The 19,596-nt window shown below is 38.3% G+C and overlaps 1 protein-coding gene across 1 annotated transcript; it reads right to left on the reverse strand.

The window, feature by feature from the left end:
* Positions 1-6,552: 6,552 nt before the first annotated feature.
* DEFB119 (defensin beta 119) lies at positions 6,553-16,678 on the reverse strand. Its single transcript, XM_006922035.2, has 3 exons — positions 16,621-16,678; positions 15,293-15,462; positions 6,553-6,675 (listed from the first exon to the last, which is right to left on the reverse strand). The coding sequence occupies exons 1-3, from the start codon at positions 16,676-16,678 to the stop codon at positions 6,553-6,555; spliced, it is 351 nt and encodes a 116-aa protein (XP_006922097.2).
* Between the last annotated feature and the right edge of the window lie 2,918 nt (positions 16,679-19,596).

Below are 19,596 nucleotides of genomic sequence, written 5' to 3' on the forward strand. Positions count from 1 at the left end.
AATAACTTTTTAACTTTGTCTTTCACATTTAGATCTTTAAGCTACCAGCTGGAATGTGTAAATCCACTTTTATTTTTCTCATGGGGTGAGCCAGTTTTTCCATCACTGTATGCTAAATAATCTATGCTATCTCTATCAATTTATGATGTCATTATTATTGCATATTAAGTTCTTTAAGCATGTATCTATTTCAAGCTGTCTATTCTGTTCTATTGGTCTCTTTGTTCTGTAACAATGTTATATATATGTTTTTGTAATACCATGGCTTTATAGTCTGTCAGTGTCTAGAAAGACGAGCCTTTGTCTTGCTTTTTAAAAAAGTAATCTTTTAGGCTACCGGTGGCCTTTATTCTTTACTATAAATTTTTAAGTAAAATAATCAAGTCTCCCAAAAAAACCCACTGGGATTTTGATTAGGTTTGCATTAAATTTATGGATTACTTTAGGGGAAAGTGAATCTATGTAATAATTCAGTCAGCCCATCCAAGATCACATCCTCTGTTAGTCTTAGTTTTAAACAAGACACTCCATAGCTATGCTATCTATTTTATTATATTTTCTAGTTAGCTATTGTTGGTGTAAAGAAGTGCTATTGATTCTTACAAGTTGACATTGTATTTGACATAATTACTGAACTCATAATAATTATGTTTGTTAGTAACTTTTTTACATTATAATGGAAATTTCTAGAATGGATGACAATTTTACCTCTCTCTTTCCAGTTCTCATACTTTTCTTTTTTTTCTTTTTTTCTGTAAACACTAATCAGGTCTACCACTATTTTTTTTAGTAATAAAGTATATTTTATTATTTTTATTTTTCAGTTACAGTTGACATTCAATATTATTTTATATTAGTTTCAAGTGTACAGCATAGTGAATAGGCCACTATTATTTTAAACAACAGCAATAATAGAGAGTACTTTTGTTTTCCTGATCTCATTGGGAATTAGTTTCTTCATTAAATAATGTTAACCCTAGAATTTGATACGTAACCTTCATCAAATTAAGTAAATTCCCTCTATTTCTGCTTTGCATAGAGTTTTTATCATAAGTAAGCATTGAACTTTATCAAATCATTTTTCTGCGTTAAATAATATAATTCTATTATTTATCTTCTTAATTCTATAAAGCTGGTGAATCTCATTGAAAGATTTTCAATGTTGGATAATTTATATTCAAAGTTAAACCCTACTTGATCATGATGTATTTTAATACACTATTGAATTCAGTTAGCTAATACTGTAGGATATTTTTACATTTATATTGATAAATGGATCTGCAATTTTCTGGTTTTTGAACCAAGATACACTAGCCTCATAAAATGACCCAGACAGCTTTCCTCTCCCCACTCGCCACCCCTAGTTATTTTCTAGAACATTTTATGTAAGATAGCACTTGGATCTGTTATCATTGAAGGTAACGGAATTATTCCCAGTAGTCAAAAAGTGGAAGCAATCTAAATGTCCATTGAGTGATGAATGGATAAATAAAATGTGGTATATACATGCAGTGGAATATTATTCAGCCTTAAAAAGGAAGCAAATTCTGATACAAGCTACATTGTGGCTGAACATTGAAGACTTAATGCTAAGTAAGATAAGACAGCCACAAAAGGACAAATATTATATGCTTTCACTCACATAATGTATTTAGAATAGTCAGATTCATAGACACTGAAAGTAGAATGGTGACTGCCAGGGGAATGAGAAATGTTATTTTTTAACCAGCAGTTTCAGTGTTGCAAAATAAAAGGAGTTCTGTGGATGGATGGTGGTCATGGTAACACCGCAGTGTGAATGTATATAATGCCTCTGAACTATACACTTAAAAATGGTAATTTTATGTCATACGTATTTTACTAAAATTTCCAAAATCATCCAGGGCCGAGGCTTTCTGGAAGAAAAGGTTTTTAAACTACTATTTCAATTCCCAAACACTTACTGATTTTGTTAAAATTTATATTGTCTTCCTGTGCCATCCTTGGAATATTTTTAGGAATTTACACATTTCATTAAGTTTTCAATTTTATTAGTGTATGACTGTTGATTTTTTGTTATTTTTAATATGCTATATCTATTTTTATTTTACCATTTCACCATACATGTCATTTTTATTTTTCTCTTTTTTTCCTTAATATGTCTTTCTGGAAGTCTTCTGATATCATTACTTCTGACTTCATTATTTTTGACTTTCTTACTACCTTCTAATCTAAGTTTTATTTTCTACCATATTATTTGATTTCCAAATACACGGTATTTTTAATTCTAATTTTATTGCATTTAGTTGGAAAACATGGAATGTATGATATTAAACACATGGAGCTTAGTGAGGGTTTTTCACAGCCTGAAACCTTGCTACTTAAAACATAGTCCACGGACTAGTACTATTATTAGAAAAACAGAAACTCAGACCCTGCCCCGGTACTGAATCAGAATCTGCATTTTAACAAGACCTCTATTTGATTCATATGCACATTACGAAATTTAAGCAGCACTGGACTAATACCTAAGCAAACCAAAACCTCTCATGTAGGAATATTTAGACTACTCTAAGGACTTAGTAATATTTCTTAATCAGAATGCAGGCACATGGATATTCACTTTATTATTCTTCTTTAAACTATGCAGATATATTTTATATACTCATTTGAAAATATATTTTGCAGTAGAATGTATGCGAAGAAATTTAACTACATGGATTATGACCAATGCAAATAACTCAGTCACAGTGACAGTAAGATGAACTTTATGTGAATAGCTTCACACATGCCCAGGTAGCTTCACTGTAACTAGCTCTAACTCTTTGTAACTAACAAGTTCTTTTCATGTATGGTAAGGTTCATCTCACTTTCAGAAAAGTCAAAAACTTGGCAGATAGGAGATTAGGAACAGATATTTTTAGAAACATGGTATTTACCAGCCTTGTAGCCATAGTCTAATTACGACCTATGAAGTTGTTACGGGATATCAAATATACAGTCATGTTTGTAAAATGGAGGGCATCAGTAACCTAAAATCAGTGGTCTTTCCTTTTATTATTCAGGCTTTCGTGGGAAAAAATGCTCGCAAAATATTGGGCGCTGCAAGAAAACCTGCAATGTTAACGAAGAAATAAGAGAAGCATGTAAAAATCGTCGAGTCTGCTGCGTTCCTGCAGTCCCCCAAAGGAAAATGCCTACGACTGTTCCCACAACCCTAGATCTAAGTCCTATAGATTACATTGTAGTACCACCGTGGTCTACAACCGACTTTGCAATAAACACGAATTTAGAAAATGGAAATCCTAACCCGGAGAACGAAAATTCACCTACCACTGCCAGAACTTCATCAAAGCTCATAACTGCCTCTCGGCTAGCAACCACCCCTGGAGGCATATAAAGCACTGAAAATACCGCAATGACACACCCTTCATCAATGTGTAATTCTAGATAAAAACAACTTTGTAAGAAAGTGTAAAAATTGCCCGAACTGTCAATGATAAAATCCTCTGTGTTTTTCTTGAAATGTCAAATTATTTCCATAACAAGTTTCAACCCATTTTTAGTGTCCCTTGTTTGCTGGTGACCTATGCACAGCCTTAATCACTTAGTTAAGTATCCCAGCACTAATTTTTCTCTTTGTCCTTCTGTCTTCTCAATAAGTGGTTTGGGATACCAGGGGCATCCCTTGTGTCAGCCCTGCCTCTTGATGGCAGCATAAATTGTCACAACCAAATGCCCTTTCAGAGACATCCATCCAATATAACCCTACCACACACTCATTGTTACAAATCTAATCTTGCTCTTTCTGAAACCCTGACCAATCCACCAGTTAACCTATTATCACCGTCCATGAATTACTATAGATCCAAACCTTAGACCATTCCTCCTTCTATGGAAAAGATTTCCCTTACTCACCGTCTAACTTCAGGGCTACCTCTAAATCAAACTGTAATGCAGCACTTCTGGCTGGTGCTAGCATATTATGTAAACCACTCCACAAACCTGCTCTTGCTTTACCCTCCTTTGTTTGCTAACCATAGGACCTCGTTGTGACACCATTAGTATGTGATGAAGGAGAGGCAATAAAGCAGGAACCATGGGCATCTGAGCCACCTGCTCCTACAGTTTATTTATGCTTTTCAGACCTCTTAAGTTTCAGTTTTTAACATACCATTTCCATTTAATGTTGGAATGCTTCTTGACAGGGGTCAGATAATACCCAATTGATGATGGAAAACTCAAATCTAATCAATTTATTTTTCAGATTATTATTAAAATTAGTATCACTAATAATTCTAACGATTGAAGTCTTTGAAAGTCTGAATCCTAGTCTGTGGTTTCTGCTAGACTTGACTCACGGTGCCTTATTGCCTTGTGTGTTTTGTGATTTGGGGCTCTGATCTATGCATTTACCTTGGAACCTAATCTGAGTAAATTAATTGAGTTCTGACTTAAAGATCTACTCCTTCATTTATTTCTGTTAGACATCTTTGGCACTACCAGTTTGGGACAACTTTAAGCTAAATCATCAATTTTTTTTTTTTCAGAGCATCCATATATCATGAGTTCAGGCTAAGAGACTATGTGAGAGCCAGCTTGAGGCTGTAAATTCTCAGTGGAGATTTTTTTCTATGTACTAAATACCAAGGTCCGAGACCAAGAAAGTGTCCTTGAATGTCTGATGAAGGAAAAGGAATGTTGTATCTGTTTTATCCTTTAACGGCGTATGTAACACTTTTAGGTCTGTCATTTATGTAGGAGTCTTCTATTAGACTCACATTTTTTCAGACCCTAGGCACTGTCTCCCCTCTCTTGCCTTCCCCAGCTCCCACTCCCATAGCCAAAGCTATGGAAATCAAAGGTCATGTTCACCTGATTCACCAAATGCTTTCAAGACAAAAGCCAGCTTCAGTTACTGCCTTCAGAAAGGCACCTGGCTTCATTTGGCCTTAATATTCTTTACTTTTCTTGCAAAGTTGAGGATGCTTAAAGAATTCTTTTGTATATTTTAAATAAATTATTTTAGATATTTTCAATGGGAAGGTTAATATGGGATTTTAGACTATTATTCTGCCAGAAACCAAGGTCCAGAACCAACATTTTTCTCTAGATCATAAGCTTTATTGTTGTGACAGGATGGGTGGCAGCACAGACGGGAGAAAAGATCATTGTCAAAGGATGAAACTGTCACTCAACGTCTGAAACCAAAATGCTGAAATGATTGTTTTCTTAAATAATTGAGAACCATGCTGGTCAGGCACAGGCTCATTCATCAGAGCAAAGAACTGAATTTAGAGGAAGCATCTTAAGAGAGTGGTGTTTGTAGCAGATGTGGAGATGGGTCGATGACAACTTAGAAATGTGTACACTGAAGAAAACCCAGTGCTGATTGACTGATTTTCCAAGTAGAATGCTATCACTGCAAATCTGTCCTTCAGATGTGTATTCACTGAAACAAGTTGTCACTAATCGATGAGAAAGTTTTCAAATCTTTCAAGGTATTTACTTGTTATGGCTAGAGAACTGTCAGCCTTTTCCTAAGAATGTGGAGAGTTTTTATTGTCACAAGAGAATAGTAACCTCAGAGGAATGCAATGCCAGAGGAGGAACTCCAAAAGATAGCGGAGAAAGAGCAGCCCAAAAGTTAGGAGGAAAACAAAGAATGAAGTCACAGAAGCCAACCAAACTAAGGTTTTCAAGGAGGCTGGAAATGCTACCAAAAGGGAGAATGTAATACAAGTCGAGCAACATCCGTGAAACTTTCCAAAAGGAGGTCCAGTGATGACCTTGGCCAAGGCCAGTTCAATAGAATAGTGAGCCCAATAGCAAATTGTAATGAGTTACCGAGAGGCAGAGAAATAGAGAAAAGTAATTGGCAGGTGTAGTAGCTACACTCCTTTTGAAAAATTTGGAACTAAAGATGGAGAAAGAAATAAGATATTAGTGGAGGAAAGACATAAAAAGTAATAGTAGAGTTTTACCTTAAAAAGCTAGTGTCGTTTGTAATTGGCTCAAACATGCTAGATTTTCAGGAATCAAAAAGAACAACCATCTAATTTTCCAATTCCTTCCGCAATAATCGCCTGACTTGAAACCTTGACAGGACAACTTATTCTACATTACAATGGCTGGTTAAGAAGTTCTTCCATGGGCTAAGACATATTTGTCTGTAAGACTTTCACTCACTGCCCGATGCATGTATCCCACTAATTCTGGTCCCTCTCTGAGCCCTACATATCACAGATTAAGTCATAGCTCTGCCGAAACCCTTCAATCCTCCTTCAGTGGCCTCATGTTTACCCTCTCCCCTCTCTTCCGTTCACTCCAGTTTTTTAGCCTTGTCTCTTACAAGACTGGATCCAGAAGGGGACAGATATCTCACCACGCAAATCCCAACCTCGACATGATTTCTAAAGGCTGAAAGACAGATAAGAGTGTCAAGTGCATGAATTTTAATGAGGTATATTAACAGTAGGCTGAGGACAGTGATCACCAGCACTCAAGATATTTTTGGCCAGCTGTTTTCTTGGCTCCAGTCATTTTTCCCCTCTTCGCCGGAAATGCTTATCCTCATATAAGACTGGAGGCAGCATGATTGATAATTTCTGCAATACAAGTAGGGACGTTCATCTTTTTTGCAAGAGGTTCTACAGATTCCCATGTTACCCATGCATCGAAGGATGTGACGTTTGCCTGGCCAAAAAAAAAAAAAAAAGTTCAAATAGTTAATTTCTACTTAGCAGCAACATAGATTTGACCGGTCAGAGAGCATAGTTAAAACATAAAGTGCTAAAACAATAATGAGATACCACTGGACACCTATTAGAATGACGAAAATCTGGAATACTGAAAACACCAAATTCTAACAAGGATGTGGAACAACAGGAACTCTCATTCATTGCTGGTGGGAATGAAAAGTGATGCAGTCACTTTGGAAAACAGTTTGGCAGTCTCTTATAACACTAAACTTACTTTTACTATATGAACCAGCAATTGAGTTCCTTTGTATTTACCCAAAGGACTTGAGAGCTGATGTCCACACAAAAATCTGCACACAGATAGCTTTATTTAATTGTCAAAATTTGAACGAAACCAAGATGCCCTTCAGTAGGTGAATGAATAGATAAACTCTGGCACCTTCAGACAATGGAATATTATTCAACACTAAAAAGAAATGTGCTATCAAGTCATGAACAGACACAGAGAAAGCTTACATGCATTTTTCTAAGTGAAAGAAGGCAATCTGAGAAGGCTACATACTGTATGACTCCAACTACAGGATATTCTGGAAAAGACAAAACTATGGACACAATAAAAAAAAAAAGTAGTCATGGATTAGACTGGGGAGAGAGATGAACAGGTAGAGAGCACAGAGGATTTGGGTGGCAGTGAAAATACTCTCTATGATACTATAAAAATGGATTAATGTCATTATGCATTTGTTCACATACATAGAATGAACAACACCAAGAGTGAACCATAATGTAAATTACAGACTTTGGGTGATTATTGTGTTGATGTAAGTTCACCACTTATAGCAAATGTACCACTCTAGTGGGAGATGTTGATAATAAGGGAAGCTGTGCACTAGTAGGAGCAGAGAGTATATGAGAAACATCTGTACTTTCTTCTCAATTTTGCTGTGAACCTAAAACCAATCTAAAAACAATCTTTTATTAAAAAAAAAGAAAAGAAATCCCTTAAAAAATAAATAAAGGCTGCTATGAACATTCATCATTTAGTTTTTGAAACTAAATTTTCATTTCTCTGGAATAAATGCCCAAGAGTGCATTTTCTGGGTAGTATGATAAGTATATATTTGGTTTTTTAAAAAAGAACTGCCATACTATTTTCCAAAGTGGTTGTGCCATTTAAGATTCTCACCAGCAATATATAAAAGATCCAGTTCCTCTGCATCCTTGCCAACATTTGGTGTTGTCATTATTTTTAATTTTAGCTGTTCTAATAGGTAGGTAGTGGAATCTCATTGTGGCCTTAATATACATTTCTTTAATTGCTAATGATGTTGAACATCTTTTCATGTGCTTATTTGCCATCTATGCATCCTCTTCAATGAAATGTCTTTTCTTGTCTTTCACATTTGTGAAAAGTCAACTTGGTTATGCTCATGCGAAGCTATTTCTCTGCCATCCATGCATCCTCTTCAATGAAATGTCTTTTCTTGCCTTTCACATTTGTGAGAAGTCAACTTGGTTATGCTCATGCGAAGCTATTTCTGAGTTTCCACTGATCTATGCGTCTATCTCTCTAACAATATCACACTGTCTTGATTATTTTAGCTATATAAGTCTTGAAATCTGATACAATGATTCTTTCTACTTTATTATTTTTCAAACATTTTTCTTTTTTTTAGCTATTCTCATTCTTTTGCGGATTTCTTTACAGAGATGTAGACAGAATAATCTTGTCTATATGTACAAATATTCTTGCTGGGATTTTGATGGAAATTGTGTTGTGTGTCAATCAATTTGAGGAAAATTGACATTTTTGTTAGTTGTCGATCTATAAACACAGTCTCTTACCATGTTTATAATCTATAAACAATCTATAAACATGGTATGTCTCATCATTTATTTAGATCTTTGGGGTTTTTTTATAAAGCATTCTGTAGTTTTTGTCATACAATTTCTGTAAATATTTTATTAAATATACTTCTAAGTGTTTTATATTTTTGGCATGCTTGTGAATGTTATTATATTTTTTATTTCAGTGTTCACACATTCGATGATAGTATGTAAAAATACAATTGATTTTTATATGTTTATCTTGTACCTTGTGAACTTGCTGGACTTACTAGTACCAGATATTTTTTAGATATTCTTTAGGATTTTCTACATAAACCATTATGACATTTACACATACAGACCATTGTATTTACTCCTTTCTAAACTGTATGCCTTTTATTTTTGTTTCTTGCCTTAATAACTAGAACTACTCAGTATTAAAAGGAATCATCTGTTGATCTACACAACTTGGATGGATTTCAAGAGCATGACGTTGAGTGGGGGTGGAAAGCCATTCTCAAAAGATAATATTTACACAACATTTATATGACTCCATTTATACAACAGTTTTAAAGTGACAAAATTATAGAGATGGGAAACAGATTAGTGGTTGCCAAGGATTAGAAACAGTGGCAGAGGGTGGGGTCAGAGAGAAGAGTTTGTGCCACTGTAAAGAAGTAGCAAGAGGGAGATCTTAATAGTAATAGAACAGCTCTGTGTCTTGATCATAACTCTATGCTTGCAATAAAATGTCGCAGGAGTATGCACACGCATTGCACCAAAAGCAGTTTCCTGGTTTGTATATTGTACTGTGGTTATGTAAAATACAACCATTCAGAGGTAAACTGCATGAAAGGCACATGGAACCTCTCTCTGTACTATCTTAGCAACTTCTTGTAAATGCATAATTATTTCAAAATAAAAAGCTAAAATAAAAAGTTTGTGAGGATGTGGAGAAAAAAGAACCTTTGTGCACTTTTGGTGGGAATGTATAGTGGTCCATCCACATGGAAAACAATATTGAAGTTCCTCAAAAATTAAAAATAGAACTACTGTATGATACAGCAATCCTACTGCCTGGGTATGTATCTAAAGGAAATGAAAACAGGATATTGAAGAGATGCCTGCACTCTCGTGGTCATTGCAGCATTATTCACAATAGCGGAGATATGGAAACAGCCTAAGTGTCTATCAGTGGATGAATGGATAAAGATATGGGATATATCTACAATGGGATACTATTCAGCCATGAGAAAGAAGAAAATCTTGACATTTGTGACAATATGGATGGACCTCGAAGGCATTACGCTAAGTGAAATAAGCCAGATAAAGACAAATACTGCATAGTACCACTTATATGTGAAGCCTACAAAAAAAAAAAAAGATCAAACTCATAGACACAGAGAGTAAATGTGGTTGCCAAAGGCTGGGCAGCAGGGGAAATGGGGAGGGGTTGGTAAAGGGGACGAATTTTCAGCTATAAGATGAGTAAGGTCTATGAATCTAATGTAACATATAGTTACTATAGCTGATAAACTAAGAGAGTAGAATTTAGTTGTTCTCACCAAAAAAAGAAAGAAAGAAAGAAAGAAAGAAAGAAAGAAAGAAAGAAAGAAAGAAAGAAAGAAAGAAAGAAAGAAAGAAAGAAAAGAAAGAAATGAGTAAGGTCTATGAATCTAATGTAACATATGGTTACTATAGCTGATAAACTGTATCGTATATTAAATTTTTCTAAGAGAGTAGAATTTAGTTGTTCTCACGAAAGAAAGAAAGAAAGAAAGAAAGAAAGAAAGAAAGAAAGAAAGAAAGAAAGAAAGAAAGAAAGAAAGAAAGAAAGAAATTGTGAGGTGATAGATGTGTTAATTAACCAGAGAGGAGAATCCTTTCACAATGTATATGTATATCAAATCATAACAATGTACACTTTAAATATCTTACACTTTTATATGTCAATTATACCTCAATAAAGTTGAAATTAAATAATCAATTGAAATACAAATCCATGAAATAAAATAAGGAGCCATAGAGTGGTTAATAGAACAAGATTGAAATCAAGAAAGACAAAAGGAGATTTAAATTTGGGTGGTGAACACAATGCAATAGACAGATGACGTATTATTGAATTATACATTTGAAACCTATATAATTTTATTAACCAATGTCACCCCAACAAATTTAATTTTAAAAAATTAAGTGGAAAAAAACCACACTGGGTTCAAATCTAAACTTCTGCTTTACTTGTGGTGTAAACTTGAACAAATGTCTGTACTTCTCTCTTCTACCCCTTTCTCATCTGTGCCGTGTAGACTGTAGTAGTCCTTAATCCTCAGAACTATGAATATTAATAGCTTAATAAATGAAAAGCAATTAGGGACTGGCACATGGTAAGAACAAAGTAAATGTTAACTACTATTGTTGTTTTCATTAACACATAAAGGTCCTTTCTGAAGGACCCATTTCTGCCTGTACTGCAACTACGAACACAGTTTGGGAATAGTCTCATGAAATTAGACAGATGTTAGTCCCTCATTGATAGCCAAAGATTTTTTTGGAGGTTGTGCACATAGGAACTGTACACACACGCAGTTCCTAGTTCGTAGTAAGCATTCAATAAATGTTAGCCATTAGCTTTATTATTATTTCTCCTTGGTATTGAGGTCAAAACATGAAAGAAAATAAAAATAATGCCCATTAGCATTTGCTGAGTACCAGTTGATATACATTAACTCATTAAATCTTGACTATAACCTTCTGATGTCTCTATTTCTTTTTCTTGCATTATGAAATGGAGGCTCAGAGAGATGAAATGTTCTGGCAAAGGCCCCATAACTGTTAGACACAGAGGTAGACCTCAAACTCCACTTGTTATGACTCTAAGCCCATACTCTTTCTAATGGACAATGCTGCCTTCTTTATCTGTGAGACTTGGCGGGGAAAGGTTGATACTTCCCTGAATAAGGACAGCTGGAGACACGGCCTTCTATTGTCTTCAATGTCAAGGCCAAACTTCTGAAACTGGCTATCAAGGGCCTCTCGTGTATTCCACAAATGTATTCAACATCCAATTTTTGCCAGACTTCATACTTAGTACTAGGCACATAGGGCCCCTTATGTCCATAAGGGCTTAATACAAAGTCTAATGTATACTAGACACACACACACACACACACACACACACACCCTAAGCCTTTGCATTGAATGGAAGGGATCTACTCCATTTTATTTTAAACAAAGAACAGATGTTGCCTAAGCAAAGGATGAGGAGAGATAAGAAGGAAATATTTTTACTTCTGTGGAGCTGGAGCAAGAGTCAAGGATGAATTCTTCGTCTAACTATAAAATATAATTTAGATTATGGGTACTGGTATACAGAACAGAGACAGAATTGAGCTTCAGTTACACCAGCAGGCCTGTGTATCAATCCCGGGAAAGCCAGGTCAGGTACCCAGTCTTCCCTGCTTTGGGGTACCCACACTAACCCCAAGGCTTTTGTCAGGGGATTTGCAGCTCCAAACGCCTGCCCTTCTATTGACCCCATATCACTCTGCACCACCATTCACTCGGTATCACCCACATAGATTTATTATCAACTTCGATGTTACCTCAGCCCTCTCGCCAGAAGTCAGAGAAGACCTGCTTATTAATCCCAGTATCATGTTGAACCTACTTATGAACACAAGTCAATTTTTCTCTTTGGGCCTCAGTTTTCCATCCGTGAAATGGGGAGATGGGAGAGAGATGCCTAGATCAGATTCTCGCAGTTTGAAGGCTCTCAGGAATGAAGGAAGTTTGGCGGGGGAACTAGAGGATGGGGCCTTATGTCTCAAAGGAATAATCTGAGGGAATTTTCAAAATTTCACATGCTCAGACCCCAAGTCCAGAGATTCAGGGGTTAAGTGGCTTCCAAGCCCTTTTCTCATCTCACCATTTTGTCACTCTCCAGGGTTGTCTATACCCCATGTAAAGCATGGAAAAGGTTCTTAATAAATGCTGTCGACTAGGTAATGCCTCATAATAAATTAATTTGGTGGGGGCATGAATGGCTGTGTGTGGATAAGTTAACACCAGGCCCCAGATATTAGGGGATGCTTAGACTCTCCCAGACCACTTCCCACACTGTGAAACCTATGTGTTTTAAGAATAAACTAACTGATGGGTAAGAACCAACTTGAGCAAGGCCCAAGAGCTGCTTTGCATCCTTTCTGACACTGCCAGCCAGAGCCAAATATACCTGACATGGTGGTCTTAGGATCCCTAAAGCCCAGAAAGGATCCCACCCTGATTCATATCTGACACATCAGCCATTTGTACCCTTCCCCCAAATCCACTTGTGCTTCCAGCTATGAATTCATGGTTCATCTACTCATTCATTCAAGAAATACTCTGTGTAAGCACTGAGCATAACATCAGGCCTACAGATATAAATAAGATGCTGTCTGAATCTCTAAGGATTTATATCTGGTATGTGGTTGCTTGGGGGATTAGTGGGAAGGGGCAACGACTGAAATAATTATACAATAATGTGATCTGAGCCATACCTTCTTAAGAGTGAAGCCAATCAGAACTCAATTTGAATCCCTGCTCTATTTTAATATTGTGTGACCTTGGCTAATGATATTACTAGATCTTGGTTTCCTCATGAATAAGATAGGGATAATAAGAGGACTGTTGTAAAAATTGAATGATTCCAGGCCTGTAAACAGCATGCACAGTGCCTGAAACATAAGTGTCAATGAGAACTATTATTATTATAATCTTAAGAAATAGTGAGACAGAGCTATGTAAAGGCTTTCATGAATATGGGCATCAACAGCCTTTGGGCATCAACAGGGTGAGGAGTTCATCACAGAGATGAACCAGGTAACAGGGACAAGGTGCAGGGGGCCCATGAACAAAGGCAATGTGAGGGGCAGGACAGGATGTGGAGAGTGTTGGTGTAACTGAAGAGAAAGTCTGTGAGTGGCAGTCATGAGGGATAAGCTAATCCACCATGTAAAGGCCTTTGGTGTCCAACCCTGGGCAGTGAGGAACAAAAGATATCTAGTCAGGAGAGCAACATGGTCATATGAATTTCCTAGAAAGAATCCCTCTGATAATAAAGACTAATGCAAGGAAAATCTGGAGGCAGGGAGCCCAGGAAGGAAGTATTTTGGATGGTCTCACCCAGAGCCACAGGTAGCTCTGGTATGTAACCTGAGAGTCCACAGTCACAGACAGACAAGCATCAAGACTAAAGCACAAGTTAAGCATCTTTTGCCTCTGAAGTGGGCCTGGAGGTAGGTCGTGAGTCAAGCAAGACCCAAATTCCTGGCACAACACCAACATTTTGGGATCCTAGGTCAGGAATACAAATGGAGGCTTGTCTGAATATTTAACAGTTATAAATCAAGCTAACAAATGGAATAAATAAAATATATCTTATCACCTTAATGAAATACTCCTTCATGATAATCTGAAAGGTCAGATCTGAATTTATAATTCTTGGATTCTTCAGAGTTTCGTGCAGGAGCACAGCATCCTGATGGAAGCCGGTTCAGCCCACAGCCCACCTTTCTTCTTGCCCATCCTCAGCTGTGCCCCATCCTGTGAAGTTCTCATATGCACAGACATGGACACTCCAGCCTGAACATAAAGTCTTAGTTCAAATGAGACAAGCTTCTGTCTCCCTCAGAGTCTAACACAGTTGGAAGACACACAGCACATATTCTTTAAATGCTCAAATAAATCAAAGAACAATAACAATAGCTAACATTAGCAGGGTTTTACTATGTACTGGGCACTGTGCTCTATGTTATATCATTTCATTCTTACCTCATCCTGAGACAGAGTCTATTATTCCAATTTTACAGATGGAGAAGCTGATATTCTGAGAGGTGTATGTACACAGAGTTTAACAGTGGCAAATGACGGAGCTAAGGTGAGTGAATGAATAAATGAATCCATGAAAGAATTTAAAAGATTAAAAGTGAACAAATTCATTTATGAATAAGTAAATTCATGTGCTTTATCTTTTTTTTAGCACTTTGAAACTTTCTGATCCTTGGGGCTATGTGCTCTTGAACATCAAAAACATCTCAACCAGGGTGGCTCCATAGTGTAGTGGTTAGCACATCTGCTTTACACGCAGAAGATCCTGGGTTCACGCCCCAGGTGGAGCCATGGACCAGGCCCCGGGTGCACCAGGCCCTCGAGTGTGGTGGAGGCCCCGGGTGCACCCCACGAGTGTGTGGAGGAGATGCCCTGCCTTCAGAGATCCAGCTCTTAAGGGGAAACAGCAACATCCATAGGTCAAAGGTGGGAGGGGGGTGGGGGATTAAAGAGGGGGAAAAAAAACCATCTCAGCCAGCTTACCTGGATTTGGGCTCTACTTAGTCCCTGTTCACCCCCAGTCCTTTCACCCTCAAGATGGACCAACTCTCCCAGCCCAAGAGTTCTCTCACTCTCTGGGTATCTGCTGCACCTTTAACTTTCTTAGCTTTCCACGTGTGCTTCTCTGTTCACTCCTGTAGCTAGAAGATGAGGACCTATCTTCCAGACTGTAATAATCACCCCATGGCTGTGGCCCAGCTTCAGTGATGTCTCTCTGCTACCTTTTAACCCCTATTCTGCCACCCCTTCACCCTCAATCCTTCTGGAGCATCATTTCTCATGATTGACAGGCACAAGAAACTTATTTGTGAGTTTTAATGGAATGTAGGAATTAAAGAGTCTAAAGCAAACTCATTTCTAGCCATGATTTCCATTTATCTTCCAACTTTTTTGCCAGGTCTGGCCTTATGTTTTACTTGTCTAGTCGGCTGAGGAGTGGTCCAGGAGAGTATTTCATCAAATGTTATTGGTTTTATTGTTAAGTAACGACTAAGGACACAGCACCGTTTACGATTTGAGCAGCGTGTAATACTCTCTTCATCATTTTTGCACACCAATCGGCATTGTCCATTCATCCAACAGCTCGCTACTGGGCATAAGAACAGATGTTAGTAACCCTTAAGCAGAGAGACAAGAGGAAGCAGAGGAGGAGCAGGAGGACAGGGGAGATGGGGAAGGAGAGTTGAGTCAGTAATACTGGATCCAGTCCCAGGAAAAGGGAAAAGAGATTTTGAGTGGGGAGAAAATTGAAACAATTATTTCAAAATTGGGAACTCCAAGGTTTTTAGGAAAGCCTTTTTTCAGACATCCCACACTTCTGTCTTCCCATTCCCCAGCCTCCTACTCCTAACTTTGAAATCAATTGTTGCCAATGAAAGTCCAACCTAATGGAGCTTGGGAATGATGGGAAAAGGACAATAAACACCTATAACATTAGGAAATGGAGGAGACTCACCCACATTTTAACAGAACTGCTCCTTGTTGACAGCCTGGCCCTGTCTAACTTAAGCCCCACAAGCACCAGGTCTAGCTACAATCCCACCTCTAATCCTCCCCATGTTCACCTAATTCAAACTCAAAACCCAGTCCAGTCTTAATTAGAACTCCTAACCTCGTCCAGCTCAATGTCCCTTGAGTCCCAACTCCAAGTCAAACCCAAACTTAATCAAGCCACCAACCTCAGTTCCAAGCAGTAGTCCTTCGTCAAGCTGAACCTCTAATAAACACCCTGCAGCATCCAAAACCAACTCTCAGCCTCAGCCCAAGCCCCAGTCTAATCCCCAACACCAGCTCCACTTACCCCTAGTCCCATCCCTTCTCAAGCCCACCCCAGATCATCAGAGAAGCCCAACTCCTCACCTCCAGCTCATCCAAATTTTCCCTCTATCGCTCCAACCCCTAGGTCTTTCTCCCACATCACAACTAACCACTAGCCTTCAATCTAACCTCCCAAAGCCTCCAAAACTCTCCAACCTGCAACCAACTCTTCACCCCTCAGCCTACTTCCAAGATCCCACCAGAATACCATTCTGCCCTTAAGTGCCAGATGCTCCAAACATCTATCATCTCATCACCTTGGCAAAAAAGCATCAGAGAGAGATGTGGACATGAGATGATTATGGGAAAACCTGCCAAAGCCACATGAAATGAGGAAAAGTTTCAAATGTAACCCACAGTGAGAAGGAAAGGGAAGGAAAGAAGTTCACGACCGGGATCCCAGACGCTTGAGAGAGACCCAAGTTACCTGATACTGCTGGCTCCATGGCTAGAAGGATGACAAGAAACAGGAATAGAAACTTCATGGCTGACAGGTCACAAGAAAAGGAGGAGGCTGTGTTGCTGGGGATGGAAATAGAATTCTCTGCAGCAAGGATGAGCCTCGCTTTTATTGGCAGGGCTGTGGGCAGTGAATTATAGCAGAAGAAGATTTATATGAGATCAGCCAGGCCAAAGGACAGCAAAGCACAAGATGAGCGTGTGGGAAACTAGCCAGCACCAGTGCCAAAAGTGGCTTCCCTCCCTGGTAAGGAGATACGCAGATTAAAGGCATTTGGCTTCTAGAGACCAACAAAGAAATTAATTAATACATAAATACATATCAAGAAACATTTAATTTAAAAAATAAAAACATTCTCAACTTTCTAACAGAAGAATATACACGTGTATGTCTTTCTGAACCCTTGAACTCATTCCCAGTTCAGGGGCTTAGCATTTGTTATTTGTTCTTCCCATAAAGTCTCTCCTTCATGCCTTCTTAAATTTGGCTCCTGTTCATCATTCAATCTCATCCCAAATGTCGCCTCCTTGGAGAGGCTTTTCCCGGTCACCCTAGATAACCCATCAGGGAGAGGAGAAAGAAGGGAAATGAAGTGTACATCTTTCCCTGTAAGGACCCCACCCAAGGATCTGGACACATCACTTCCACTCCAGTCCATTGGCCAGAGCTCATTCGGATGGTCACTCCTAGCTGCAAGGCAGGCTAGAAGTATTTTCTATATCCTGGGCAACCATGGCTAGCTAAAATTCTGGGATCATCTTACTAAGAAGAAGAGGAAGACAGATACTGACGAAGAGCTAGCAATTTCTGACACACCCGGCACACTGCAGGTGCTCAATAAATATTTGTAGACTGAATAAATAACATACGTTGAGTAAGGCTGTGAGAAGTGATCTAATGGGGAGGCAACCCAAATCTTTCTAAAGTGTAGAGAAGGCACATGAACTGTGCCCCTTCAGCCAAGCTTCCGAAGGCTGGGCCTTGGGTAGAACCTAAGAGACTAAGAAAGGAGACAAAGAAAGAAGAGAATAGACTGAAGGAAAAAAAAAAAGAATTCTAGAAACCTAGAGTTTTGATTTCACACAGATTTGGAATTGAGTATTAGCCCTGCTACTTGATACTTATAGACCTTGAGTAAGGTAAATTTTCTGAGCCTTCTATGATAAAATACAAATCATAACCATACCTGATTTAATTAAATGGGATAACATATAAATTGTTTAGCAAAGTACCTGACACATAGTAGGTGTCGAATAATTATTAACTATAATTATTGTTGTTTTTTGTTATTGTTATCATTGTCACCTTCATATTTACCATTGTTATCCTCAGAACAATCCTCAGAAGTGGAAACCATAAACTTTCAACTCACATATGACGAAACTGAGACTTAGGTCAGGTGACGTGAACTGCTCAAGGGTTTACTGGGGAGGGGAGAAGAATGGAGAATAGAAAGAAGTTTCCCATAAGCGGAAGGTCAAGAGCTGTGGCTGTGAATGTTTGAGACAGAAGAGGAGATCTTGAGGGAGGGGGGCAAAGCAGGTGCCAATCATCGTGGGGGCTGTCAATGCCGCACTCAGGTGTGAGCCATAGGGACGAGGAAGATCTTGTAGAGAAGACCTGGTGGCATGGTCAGATATTTTTTTACCTAGAAAATTCACTCTGACAAGCCCTTATTGAAGATAATTGCCAGGGCAGAGGCAAGTGAGGGAAGATTAATAAGGAGGCTGTTTCTCCCCAGGAGAAATTATAAGGCCTGCATTATAACTGAGAAAGCATAAATATACAGTGTGTGAGAGAAGAAAAGCTGGAACTCTCAGAGAAGTCACCTCCCCAAGCTGTGAGTAGCCGTAGTTACCAGCTATTGAGTGCTGACTCTCTGCTGGGATTGGTAACAAGGATTTCACAGTTATAGTCTCCTTTCATCCTCAAGACGACCAGATAAAGTTTATTCCACCATTGTACTTGTTTGAAAACCAAAGTTCAGAAAGGTAAACATTTGCTCAGGTGACCATATGAGGAGTCTAGGATTTGAACCCAGGTCTGACTGGCTCTCAGTTGTGGTGCTTCTATCCACAACCCTGTATTTTATTGCTTCTTCAGACTTGGGATAGCAGGAGTCTCAGCTACATGAGAAAGCCAGTCAGAAAAAAGCCTCTAGGCACCTTTTTCCTAGAAAAATTTGAGAAGTCTCTACAGAGAAAGAGAGTGGGAGTGAGATCAGAGAAACACTTGTCTGTGACCTTTGTTAATTTATAACAGCTTTATTGCCATAAGAGCCACTCATTAAATGTACAATGCAATGAGTTTTAGTAAATTTACAGAAATGTGCCACCATCATCATTACGGTCCAATCTTAGAACATTTCCATCACCCCAAAAATATACCTCATACCCGTTTGTAGTCATGACCTATTCCCACCCTCAGCCGTGATGCCACTAATGTTTATGATAATACCCTTGATTATGTATTAAACGTTGTCCGAGTTAATCCTCACAAGGAGATATGTATGACTAAGGAGGAAACCAGGGCTCAGAGAGGTGAAATGACTGAACCACTGAGAGGCCTAGGATTCAACCCCAGGACTCTCCAAAAGGGACCAGACCAAGGAGAAGATCCTGAGGAAATATATTTGTAAAGATGTGAGATATGTGACATTTTTTAAACTGAGGAGAAATACATTATAAAATCAGAGATATTGAAAATATAAAAGAGAGAGTGGTTCATTGATGGAGAAAAATCCACGGAAAGCAGAAGAGACAGAGTCAAAGAATTAAGTAGGAACATTGGACTTCAATGGAGAGCGCTCTCTTTTGAGAGGAAAGGAATTTTATAGAGTGACTGCATAGGATTATCCTTAAGACCTCAAACTTTTATCTCAAATAGACCAGAATTCAAATCCCACCCGTTACTTGCTACCTATGTGGCTGCCGTACATATTTA

The sequence above is a fragment of the Pteropus alecto genome, unplaced genomic scaffold (assembly GCF_000325575.1).
Source record: "Pteropus alecto unplaced genomic scaffold, ASM32557v1 scaffold45, whole genome shotgun sequence".
Classification (NCBI taxonomy): Eukaryota; Metazoa; Chordata; class Mammalia; order Chiroptera; family Pteropodidae; genus Pteropus; species Pteropus alecto.

What these genes read in the sequence shown, in the direction of transcription:
- DEFB119 (XM_006922035.2), bottom strand. Translation starts at nt 16,678, where the DNA reads ATGAAGTTTCTATTCCTGTTTCTTGTCATCCTTCTAGCCATGGAGCCA. An exon ending in CATGGAGCCAGCAGTATCAG is followed by an intron (nt 15,463 to 16,620) that starts GTAACTTGGGTC and finishes TATGCCCAGTAG; the next exon opens with CGAGCTGTTGGATGAATGGA. An exon ending in CTCCTCAGCCGACTAGACAA is followed by an intron (nt 6,676 to 15,292) that starts GTAAAACATAAG and finishes TTTTTTGGCCAG; the next exon opens with GCAAACGTCACATCCTTCGA.